The sequence below is a fragment of the Mobula birostris genome, chromosome 14, assembly GCF_030028105.1.
Source record: "Mobula birostris isolate sMobBir1 chromosome 14, sMobBir1.hap1, whole genome shotgun sequence".
Taxonomy (NCBI): domain Eukaryota; kingdom Metazoa; phylum Chordata; class Chondrichthyes; order Myliobatiformes; family Myliobatidae; genus Mobula; species Mobula birostris.
In genome coordinates, this window is record NC_092383.1 from 3,329,081 (window position 1) to 3,342,094 (window position 13,014).

The 13,014-nt window shown below is 39.0% G+C and overlaps 1 protein-coding gene across 5 annotated transcripts in view; it reads left to right on the plus strand.

Moving 5' to 3' along the window:
• blm (BLM RecQ like helicase) overlaps positions 1 to 11,635 on the plus strand; it is an 84,930-nt gene extending 73,295 nt beyond the window's left edge. For all 5 annotated transcript variants that reach the window (XM_072277983.1, XM_072277985.1, XM_072277986.1 and 2 more), the window contains 2 exons: positions 7,108 to 7,306; positions 10,169 to 11,635. In XM_072277983.1, the coding sequence (XP_072134084.1) occupies positions 7,108 to 7,306; positions 10,169 to 10,316 (347 nt within the window). In that variant the 3' untranslated portion in view covers positions 10,317 to 11,635. The remainder of the gene's footprint in view (positions 1 to 7,107; positions 7,307 to 10,168) is intronic.
• The last annotated feature ends 1,379 nt before the right edge of the window (positions 11,636 to 13,014 follow it).

Genomic DNA, 13,014 nt, shown 5'->3' on the forward strand with positions numbered 1-13,014 from the left:
TAATTGAAGGTAACAAAAGAAAGTGTTATTTGATATTTTATATTTATTCTTTAGTTGTTCAAATGACATCAATATGCCTCGTTCATAACAGTCTCCTATAGATCTAATCCCTTTTTGGTACCAATTATTTTAAAGTTGATTATCCATTGTAAAAGGAATAAGTCTGTTTTGGAACAAAGGTCTCCTTGCTAGTAAAGATTTCTTTATTTCATTATCAACATTTATCTTATTCCATAGATCAATCAAATGTTTTAAAATAGGAGATTCTTTCTTTTCCCGTATCCATTTAGATTCCCATTTATATATAAAATCTTCGGGTGTATTTTCTCCTATCTTATCTAATTCTATTCTAATCCATGCCGGTTTTCGATCATCAAAGAAAGATGCAATAAATCTAAGTTGATTTGCTTTATAATAATTCTTAAAGTTTGGAAGTTGTAACCCTCCTAACTCAAATTTACATGACAATTTTTCCAGTGATATTCTTGACATCTTACCTTTCCAAAGAAATTTTCTCACATAGTTATTTAACTCTTGAAAAAATTTCTGTGGCAATTGTATTGATAATGTTTGAAACAAATACTGTAATCTAGGAAATATATTCATTTTTACAACATTGACTCTACCCACTAATGTTATTGGTAGTATCATCCATTTGTCAAGATCTTCTTGAATTTTTTTCAATAGTGGTAAATAATTAAATTTATATAAATTCTTTACATGATTATCAAGTCTTATACCTAAATACTTTATACCATTTACTGGCCATCTAAATTGGGTTGCTAATCGACATTGGCTATAGTCTCCTTTAGTAAGAGGTAAAATTTCACTTTTATCCCAATTTATTTTATACCCTGATACTTTCCCATATTCATCCAATCTAGAAGATAATTTATGTAACGAATGCTGTGGGTTTGTTAAGTAAATCAAAACATCATCAGCAAATAGGTTAATTTTATATTCATCCTGATTAACTCTAAAACCCCTAATATCTGGATCAATTCTAATTAGTTCTGCTAATGGCTCTATCGCCAATACAAATAAAGCAGGTGATAATGGACAACCTTGTCTAGTTGACCTTTTTAACTGGAATGGTATTGAAATTTGACTATTTGTCACTACTTTAGCATTAGGGTTAGTATTTAAAGTTTTAATTCAGTTTATAAAAGGTGTTCCTAACCATATTTTTCTAATACTTTAAATAAAAATCCCATTCCAATCTATCAAATGCTTTTTTTGCATCCAAGGCTACTACTATACTCATCCCCTCCCTTTTTTGTGCCAAATGAATTATACTGAGTAGCCGAGTTACATTATCTGCCAATTGTCTATTTTTAATAAATCCTGTTTGATCCATATGTATTAATTTTGGTAAATATTTAGATAATCTATTCGATAAAATTTTTGCTTTTTTTTTATAATCCGTGTTCAACAAAGAAATAGGCCTATATGATGCTGGTTTTAAAGGATCTCTATCTTTTTTTGGCAATACTATTACAATCGCTGTTGAGAAAGATTCTGGGAGTTTATGTATTTTTTCCGCTTGGTGTATTAACTCCATAAAAGGAGGAAATAATAAATCTTTAAACTTTTTATAAAATTCAGGTGGAAAACCATCCTCTCCTGGAGATTTATTACTTTGGAGTGATCCTAAAGCTTCTTCAACCTCTTTTAATGTAAAAGGCATATCTCATCCCTTCTGTTCTTCCAAATTCAATTTTGGAAGAGTTACTTGTGATAAAAACCTTTCTATCTCATTAACATCATTTTGTGATTCTGATTGATATAATTCAGAATAGAAACTTTTGAAGGTTTCATTAATTTCTAAAGGTTTATAAGTAATTTTATTTGCACTTGTTCTAATTACATTTATCGTTTTGGAAGCTTGTTCTGTTTTCAACTGCCAAGCAAGAATTTTGTGTGCTCTCTCACCTAACTCATAATACCTTTGCTTAGTTCTTATAATTGCTTTTTCCATTCTATATGTCTGAAACGTATTATATTGTAACTTCTTATTGACAAGTTGTCTTCGTTTTTCTTCTGTCATATGTCTTTCAGATTCTTTTTCTAATTTTGTAATCTCTTCTTCCAATTGATCTAGTTCTGCCATATATTCTTTCTTAATTTTAGTCGTATAACTTACTATCTGACCCCTCAAATATGCTTTCATCGCATCCCATAGAATAAATTTATCATCCACTGAATGAGAGTTTGTATCCAAAAAAAATTGGATCTGTTTTTTCATAAAATCACAAAAATCTTAACGTTTTAATAATGTTGAATTAAATCTCCATCTATAAATCACTTCTTCCTTATCAGCCATTATTATTGTCATTAATAAAGGGGAATGATCTGACAATACTCTTGCTTTATATTCCATATTTTTCACTCTGTGTTGAATATTCATTGATAATAGGAAAAAATCTATCCTTGAGTACGTTTTGTGTCTATTAGAATAGAACGAATAGTCTCTTTCTTTGGGATTAATTCTTCTCCATATATCAATCAAATTTAAATCTTTCATCAATGATAAAGTTAGTTTTACTACCTTCGATTTTGTGACGGCCTTAGTTGATCTAAGACTGGGTCTAGGCAAAAATTAAAATCTGCTCTTATTAATATTTTTTCATGTGCATCAGCCAAATTGAAAAAAGCTTCTTGTATGAAGTTTGCATCATTTTCATTTGGTGCATAAATATTCATGAGAGTCCATAATTCAGAAAAAAGTTGACAGTATATAATCACATATCTCCCCGCAGAATTGGTTATTACATTTTGTATTCTAATTGGTAACGTTTTATTAATCAAGATTGCTACTCCCCTCGCTTTTGAATTAAATGAAGCTGCAACAACACTATCCACCCAATCTCTCTTTAATTTCTGATGTTCTGTTTCTGTTAAATGCGTTTCCTATAAAAAGGCTAAATCTACTTTCATTTTCTTAATATGTGTTAAGATTCTTTTTCTTTTCACCAGTCCATTAAGCCCATTAACATTAAAGCTCAAAAAATTCAATAAATGAGTCATTATTCTTAACAAAGTTACTCCAATCTAAAACATTACTTAACATCTCAACTCTCATAGTTCCTTGGGGAATCTCTTTAAACTTCACCATGTTGCTATGTGTTTCCCTCCCAATCATCTAGGCAAAAAGAAAGAAATAAAAGATAAATATGATACAAAGAGAAAAATAACAAAATACCCCCCTACTAATGTTGTGAATGTAAAAAAACACAACACTACCCCCCTCCATTTTGCAGGTTGTGGCTATTGCCACGCTTGCACACATGAATACCGTAGCGATTGGGCAGTATTTCTTCCAGCTCCCCGTAACAAAAAAAATTGTATATATATAAAGAAAAATTAATGTCACTATTCCCACTAATATTCCTCAAACTTTAACCTTCGTCCCCTCTATCATATAATTAATAATATATTTATATATTCTTCCGCCTTTAAAAATCCAGCAAATCTATTCCTTGACCCAATCTTCATCTATATTCCATCTCGCTCCCCTGGGTTTGTTCTTGTATCTTCAAAAAATCTCACACAAACTCCTCCACCTTCCGGTAATCGTCAAAAAATCTTTTTTCTCTGTTATCCAAAAAAATCTTCAAAGTTGCAGGATAACGCAATATAAATTGATAACTGTGATCCCATAGGACTTTTTTCACAGGATTAAATTTCTTCCTTCTCTTCAAAAGCTCATAACTTACGTCAGGGTAGAAAAAAATTTTGTTCCCTTCTATCATCAATGGTCCTTTTCTCTTCTTGGCAGCTTGGGCAGCTGCCTGTAGAATCCTTTCTTTGTCTTGAAATCTTAAACATTTTATTAAAATTGATCGTGGATATTGGTCATCATGTGGTTTTGGTCTTAGAGCTCTATGTGCCCACTCAATTTCAATTGGTTGGTCTCTCTCATTTGCAAAGTTTCTGGGATCCATCTTTGAAAAAATTTTATTGGATTGTCTCCATCTGTACCTTCTTTAAGACCAACAATCTAGATATTATTTTATCTACTAAAATTTTCCAACACGTCCACTTTTTCCAACAGTCGATTTCTTTCCGTTTTCCAGACAAGTATATCATTTTCTGTTTTTTCCACTCTGTTCCATTGTTCTTTCCAACTTTTGAAGTTTCTTATCGGTCTTCTCCTGTCTTTTCATAGCTTTTATCATACCTCATCTTCATGTCTCTAAGCTCTATTTCTAATCCTTTTAATTCAATCATTACTTGCAATAAAGCCTCTCTTATGTCTCCATCGCATCCTTTACTTTCAGTCTCTTCTAGTTCTTCCTCCTCTTCTTCATCTGTGTTCTCTGCGGAATCCAATTCTGACTCTGAGTCACTTTCACTTGCAGTAGCCATCGGTTCTTGTGATTTGAGTTGTATCGATTTGCACATGCGCAATTCCGGCATCTTCTTCCCAGGGACCGCTACCGCTGCCATTGCACCCTGTTCTTCTACGCCGGAGATAAAATGTGTCTCCTCCGAAGGAGATCCAACCTGAGTCCGAGGTTTCATCGCTGCAGTCGGCCCTTTTTTCTTCCCATCTTGTGGCGACTTCACAACAACAGGCTTCTTCTTTTGCAGTTTATATAGACTGAGGCAAGGAATAGTGTATGAATAAATGTAGAGTGAGAGTATAATTGATCAGTGATAAATGAGGCTCTACATTTTGTAGGTGGAACATAGAAGCCACTTTCTATTTGGTAATGAATAAATAATTCCAATTCAAATTTAGATTTATTTATCATGTGTATATTGAAACGTGCATCCAGCAAGATGGTGGCGCGTTCGTATGCAGCGGCCTCTCATGGGCCAACCAAAAGTGTATTTTTTCTTTGTTAAATGTCTTTTTTACGATCGCAAGACAATGCTAGACTCCCAAGAACTTCGGGTATTTCAGGTCTACCCCATCAGTGAGCTGCTGGTAGGTGGAAATGCAGACCGTGTTGTTGACTGCTACAGGAAGAGATCAGAGTTGTTGCGTGAAGGCAGTGTGCAGTGTAACCGTGGGTGGTATCTTGGACATGTCTCTTGTGATGGCAAGACCCTGTTGGACATTGATAATGTAAGATGCCGTTGATCTGTTACCCGTGTTTGGCACGACAGATGTGAGGGGAGCTACATGACCTCAGTTGTAGAGAGGACTAGGCTTTAAGCTGCAGGCTTGCCTGCTGCTGCAGCCTAGAAGGTATAGCGTGGTGCCTATGCTCGGTTAGGGGCTGGCCCCTCCTGTGTTTGATCGGTGGAATGACTGGCTGAATTGCGTACATATGTTTGTCTGCACATTGCTGAGAACTGTACCAACTATTTGCGGGACATGTTGCCCAGGGACTTTGGCTATATATATATATATATATGTATGTTTATTTTTGCTCACTGAATGAATATGTTTTGCACCTTGGCCCCAGAGGATCACTGTTTTGTTTTGTTCTGTTATATTCATGTCATATGTGTTGGTGTGTGGCCAAGTGGTTAAGGCATTCGTCTAGTGATTCAAAGGTCGCTAGTTTGAGCCTTGGTTGAGGCAGCGTGTGTGTCCTCGAGCAAGGCACTTAACCACACATTGCTCTGTGACGACACCAGTGCCAAGCTGTATCGGCCCTAGTGCCCTTCCCTTGGACAACATCGGTGGCATGGAAAGGGGAGACTTGCAGCATGGGCAACTGCTGGTCTTCCACACAACCTTGCCCAGGCCTGCGCCTTGGAAACCTTCCAAGGCGCAAATGCATGGTCTCATGAGACTAACGGATGCCTATAAACTATTCATAGAAACATAGAAAATAGGTGCAGGAGTAGGTCATTCGGCCCTTTGAGCCTGCACCGCCATTTATTATGATCATGGCTGATCATCCAACTCAGAACCCCGCCCCAGCCTTCCCTCCATACCCCCTGATCCCTGTAGCCACAAGGGCCATATCTAACTCCCTCTTAAATATAGCCAATGAACTGGCCTCAACTGTTTCCTGTGGCAGAGAATTCCACAGATTCACCACTCTCTGTGTGAAGAAGTTTTTCCTAATCTCGGTCCTAAAAGGCTTCCCCTCTATCCTCAAACTGTGGCCCCTCGTTCTGGACTTCCCCAACATCGGGAACAATCTTCCTGCATCTAGCCTGTCCAATCCCTTTAGGCTTTTATACGTTTCAATCAGATCCCCCCTCAATCTTCTAAATTCCAACGAGTACAAGCCCAGTTCATCCAGTCTTTCTTCATATGAAAGTCCTGCCATCCCAGGAATCAATCTGGTGAACCTTCTTTGTACTCCCTCTATGGCAAGGATGTCTTTCCTCAGATTAGGGGAAAGGTGAACAGAGATACATTTAAATTGAAGTTGGGTAAAAGTTAGTGAGAGAGTTATTGAACACAGATTTGTTCCTGTTTAACTCCCTTTCCAACACCAACCTCAATAGCATCTTACATTTAACCAGCACATTTAACATAGTGAAATGCCCCAAGGTGTATAAAAGACATAATTTGCTGCCAAGCCACCAAAATAGTTTAGAAGAGGTCCAAAGCTAGATGAACAAAATAAATTTCAAGGAACGTCTTGAAGGAGGGGGAGTGGTTGAAGGACTGAATTCCAGAGCTCTGAGCCTGGGAAGTTGACAGCATAGCCATTATTGGTGAGATAATTTGTGCAGAATTCGTGAATTGAGGAAAGTACAGCTCTGAGACATGAATGCTGGAGAGCATTGAGAGGTCCTTATCAGACTGCAAAAGAATAACTAGTGGGATACAGAGGATCAGATTACTATTTACAATAATATCCTGAAGGAAGAACAGGTATGTAAAGTTTCCAAATGTGATACTATCAAGAAGATGGGTGGAAGGGTATGTTGTAACTAACTTTCAAGGACTCTACAGCTCATGTTCTTAGTATTTTAGTATTTATTTCTTTACTTATCTATTTATTATTACCGTTACTTTATTTGCAGTTTGTTGTCTTTCGCATGTTAGTTGTTTGTCAGTCTTTGTGTGTAGTTTTTCACTGACACTATTGTATTTCCTTGTTCTACTGTGAATGCCTGTAAGAAAATGGTGTAATTTATCCTTTGGTAAACTTCCCCACTCAACCATGTCGCCTTTTTGTGGGTCAACAGAAGAGGAAGCTGCTGAAGCTGGTGATTCCAGCAGCTGGATAGACTGCAGGAGACCCCAGGATGAGGAAGAATCTGAGGAAACTTCAGTCTACTTCAGGAAAAGCAGAGGGGGCTCCATGAGGAAACGGAAGCGGGTCCCACATTATAAGAGAGCAAAGAAACGGAAAACTGGTTGCAACAGCCAACCACCTTCAAAAAGGTGGGTGATCCTTTGTAAAAGATTAAGTACTGTCCACAGTTATAGGAAGCATATTATAACTATGCTGAGACTCCTTCATGGTTCCTGTAGTGAATGTAATTACCTTTGTATGTTGTTAAATTCCAAACCCTGAGATGGTGAGTAATTGGATTTATTGCAGATTAGCATTTTTTGGGGTCTAGTGAGATTGTAAGTAAGTGCAGTGCATTCTGGACATTAGTTAATTGAGACAGCTGCTTATTTGGGACAAAATGTACTGGTCCAAAATTAACCAGAATCCACTATTTCTATAATATAAAGTTGTTGCACTTTATATTGTGTTTGAGGATTATGTTTCTGCATATTCCTATGTGGCCTATTCAAGCTTTTAAAATGCTCAAATGTTTCATAAACCAACTTCTGGTTGTTACACCCTTAAACTGGAACATCCCCGGATGCATCAAAACCCCCTCTCCTACCTGTTTATTTCCTCTCCACTCCTGATTCAAACCATGGCATGTGCTGGTGACATTGGTCTCTTCATTCATGTTTCTCAAATTTAAAAAATCTTTAATCCCAGTGGTCAGCATTGTCACATTAATAGAGTTTGCTTATGACATAGGGCATAGCTGATGATCATACACAATAGTTGATAATTGTACAGATAGCCGATGACTGAGCACTTTTAAAGTAATTTACTGTCATCTGCGCAAGTCTATGTCTACACAGATGCAATGAAAGACTTCCTTGCAGCAGCATCACAGGGACATAGCAGTCACAAAAAAAAACATAAATTATACACGACTGTTATAAGAAATACAATTAGAACAAACAAAAGAGTGATCAAAGTGGCACACATAAAAAATGCTGGTGAACGCAGCAGGCCAGGCAGCATCTATAGGAAGAGGTACAGTCGACGTTTGGGGCTGAGACCCTTCGTCAGGACTAACTGAAAGAAAAGATAGTAAGAGATTTGAGAGGGGGAGGGATGGAGCTAAGAGCTGGAAAGTTGATTGGCAAAAGGGATACGAGGCTGGAGAAGGGAGAGGATCGTGGGACAGGAGGCCTAGGAAGAAAGAAATGGGGGGGGGGGGAGCCCAGAGGATGAGCTAGGAGTTATAGTGAGAGGGCCAGAGGGAGAAAAAAGAGAGAATATTCTGTCTGGGTAGCCTCCAACCTGATGGCATGAACATATACTTCTCTAACTTCCGTTAATGCCCCACCTCCCCTTTGTACCCCATCCCTTATTTTTATTTTTTTTCTCTCTCTCCCTTGCCCATGCACTGGGCTCCCCTCCCCCTTTCTTTCTCCCTAGGCCTCCCATCCCATGATCCTCTCCCTTCTCCAGCCTCGTATCCCTTTGCCAATCAACTTTCCAGCTCTTGGCTCCATCCCTTCCCCTCCTGTCTTCCCCTATCATTTCGGATCTCCCCCTCCCCCTCCCACTTTCAAATCTCTTACTAGCTCTTCCTTCAGTTAGTCCTGACGAAGGGTCTCGGCCCGAAACGTCGACTGTACCTCTTCCTAGAGATGCTGCCTGGCCTGCTGCATTCACCAGCAACTTTGATGTGTGTTGCTTGGGACTTTGTTCTTTTGCTTACACACTTATCAAGTGAGCCATTGGAGGGAGCCCTTACACAACATTTGAGGGTGGCTCAGAGGGAAGGACGTGACTCAAAATGGAAATATTCTGGCTTCTTCCCGCCTTCATCTCTTGCTGCCACAGGAAAGCAGCGTCTATCCTCAAAGAACCTCACCATCCAGATCATGCTTTCTTCTCTCTATTACCATCAGGAAGGAGCCTTTGGTCCCACCACTGGTTTCAGGAACAGTTATTACCCTACAACCATTAAGCTCTTGAACATAGGTAACATCGATTACCTGAACACTGAACTAATTCCACAACTTATGGACTCACTTTCAAGGACTCATGTTCTCGGTATTATTTATTTGTTTGTACTGTATATTTATTTGCATGGTTTGCCTTCTTTTGCACATTGGTTGTTTGTAAGTCTTAGTGTGTAGTTTTTAATTGATTCTATTGTACTTCTTTGTTCTACTGTGAATGCCTGCAAGAAAATGAATCTCAAGGTAGTATTTGAACTTTACTTTGAGCTTTTTGAATGGAGCTGTGATTGTGTGAGAGGGAGGGAGTATAGGTAACACTGACATAACCCCTGTGCTCATTAAGAGTGCCTTCCCCTTTCTCTCCTGATATGACAGGAAAATTTAATCAACTTGTGAGAAGTTACAAGGGGGAAAGAAGTGGGAGAATAGAGCTGGTATAGGCCAAATGGGCCAAATAGCCTCCTTCATTGTCACAGGGAACATTTAAATGTGGAACTATTCAAGGTATTTAATGTGATCAATTTTTCTCTGTCCCCCTCTGTGGGTATGTGGAGTTGAGACACAAATTCCTCCATTGTTTAACTAAAATAGGCTCAAAGGGCTGAGGGTCTGCTTGCTGTTCGTACTCGTGTGGTACCATTCATCACACCACGCCGTGCCACAAACAGTGAAATGACTGGGCAGTTAATTCGCACAATGTTGTTCTGAGTGATGCCTTAGGATTGTGAACATTCAATGCAATACTCTTAATCCTCTGCTAATTCTGCTCCTGTCTATTATAGTCTGATTCAAGGCATCAAAGGTTACAGGGAGGAGGCAGGAGAATGGGGTTCAGGGGGATAATAAATCAGCCACGAAGGAACAGCAGAGGAGACCTGATGGGCCGAATGGCCTGATTTTGCTCCCATGTCTAATTCAGGTGAAAAATGGTGTATAGTAGTTAGTTGAGGGGTAGTTCACTCTACATATTTACCCGTGCTGTACGGTTGGAGGTTTCTGACGTACTGATCAATTTTCTGTTTTTGCTTAACACAGCTCCAACACAAAGTTTACAACAGCTTCCAAGCATTTCAGCCATGGACCAGGCGCAGGGGTCAGGCGGCCGGGGGTAATGCCACTGCCTGTTCCTCGTGGCACCACCAACCAACGACCATTCCTCAAGCCTACCTACTCTTTAAGCTGACCGTTGGTTTTTGCCTGCCTGTGTGCAGTCCTTGACATTCCTGTGATGTGAACAGATGGATGGTGTTAATACCAGATCTACAAGGAACATCCAAAGCTTGTTCTTGTTTGCTTAAGTTCCTGGCCTACCACAGTCAGACAAGAGCTACTGAATTAAACTGCCATTTTGTAGAACTCATCTGACGGAAGGCACTCCGGCAGGTCGAGGCAGTACCCTTGAGTTATGCTGCCAGCAGTAATCAGCAGTCAAAGCTACTTTGCATTTCCATATTGGTGGCTGTGAAGCTGTACGACACACCATAAATAATTTTACCTGAAGAATATTTTGTTTTGAGACCAGGGTAGAATTCTGGACAATTAATGTCTGGTCCTCCAAAGCTTCTCTATCTAACCGGCCAGTTCCTCAGACCAGCTGTGGAACTGCACCATTGGTTAAATTTAACAATCTAAGTTGGTTGCTGCTTTTAAATTGCCTAAAGACCGTTCTTTGTGATGTGTAAATTAAATGCAATTTATATTTTAATTCTTGAATCCTGGTTACCAAGTTTGTAAATTGTATTTATGCTCTGAAATTTAGTGGAATTGGTAATTTATTTTTGCCTGCCCTCTGTTATTCACCATAATACTTTGTAGCCTCACTAACCTGAATAGTGTCAGATGTTCGTTGGTGATCCAAGTCACTGGAGGTCATTCTGAGGCTCAGGTGGGAGATGGAAACCATCAGGTTGTCCTTTTGCCCTCATCCTCTACCCACCTTTCCCAAACAGCTCATCTTCAATTAAATTGAGCAATATCAGTCATTTTGTACCCTTTTCACTGCTATAATGCATTACCAGTCTATATATATATATATATATATATATATATATATATAATTATACAACAAATGTAAATTTCTTCTTCAATTTTCCTGGATTTTGTTTAGAGAAGATCACTTCGATACTGTTGCTGTCTTTGCCATAATTACTGGTCCAAGAATGTATAATCTAATGTCATACTTGATGAGATCCAACTATATATTAATTATGCACAGACTTTTAAAAAAAAATAATTTCAACTGCAAAATAAAGGGATTCTGGACAGTATAATCTGAAGAATAAGGTCCGTTTCTAGCTGTTGCATTTTATTTATGTGGCCACAATTTATCTATTGTGTTTATCTCCACAAGTTCATTCACTGTGAGGTCCAATGGTCACAAGATCTATCTTTCCAGCTGAAATTTTGCATTTTACAAATTCAAACCCTGAGATTTAGATTTTAACATTTGTCTAATGGTAAGTGTGAAGGATAGCATTTATGTGAATCGTTTAAGAAAATGCATGAGCCAATAAAGGTTTAGAAATTTTACAAATCATGCTTCCTTCCCCCCAAGGATCAATTTTATTCACCATATACACTTACATGTATTGCATGTTTGAAAGGAGTTTGAAATCATACTAGTGCTCAAGAAAAGCAAGGTGTGCTGCCCAGATGACTACTGCCCAGTTGCACTCACATCTGTGATGAAGTGCTTTGAGAGGTTAGCCGTGGCCAGAATAAACTGCTTAAGCCAGGCCCTGGACCCGCTGCATTTTGCCTATCGTCTCAATAGGTCTACAGCAGTTGCAATCGCACTGGCTCTCCACTCTGCCTTGGAACACCTGGGCAATAGCAATATCTCCGTCAGGCTGCTTTTTATTGATTACAGAACAGTGTTCAACACAATCATATCCTCAGTTCTAATCAACAAGCTCAAACCTGGGCCTCTGTACTTCCCTCTACAACTGATCCCTGACTTACTCACCAAGAGACCACAGTCAGTGCGGATGGGAAATAACATGTCCTCCTCTCTGACAAACAGGACTAGCTTGACTCAAGGATGCGCGCTTAGCCCATTGCTCTACACTCTCTACAGCTGTGACTCTGTTGCTAGGCACAGCTCAAACACCAACTATAAATTTGCCAACTATTGTTTGCAGAATTTCAAATGGTGACAAGGAGGCATACTTGAGATAGATCAGCTGGTTGAGAGATCAACCTTGCTCTCAACAACAGTAAGACTAAGGAATTGATTGTGAATTACAGGAAGGAGTCTTCTTCGAAGGATCGGTAATGGAAAAGGTGAGCTAATTCAAGTACAGGTGCCAACATTTTTGAATATCTATCCTAGGCACAACATATTGGTGCAATTTCAAAGAAGACATGGCAGCAGCTTAAGGAGACTTGGTATGTCACCAAATACACTCAAATTTCTACAGATGCACTGTGGAGAGCATTCTAACTGGCTGCATCAACGCCTGGTATGGAGGGGAGACTGCACAGGATCAGAAAAGGCTGCATAAAGTTGTAAATGCAGCCAGCTCCATCATGGGCACCAGCCTCCCCAGCATCGAGGACACCTTCAAGAGACGATGACTCAAAAAGGCGGCATCCATCATTAACGACCCCCCTCATCCAGGACATGCCCTCTTCTCATTGCTACCATCAGGAAGGAGGTGCAGGAGCCTGAAGATACACACTCAACATTTCAGAAACTTTCTTTGCCTCCGACATCAGATTTCTGAATGGTCAATGAACCCATGTACACTACCCCACTTTTTTGACTCTTTAATTCAGGTCATCTACTTCTAGGTTAGACCCGCATTTCTCCGTTTGATTGAAATTGCCCAATACAATCTATTCATCTTCCAAGTGGATCTTTAATGAACGACTATTATGTA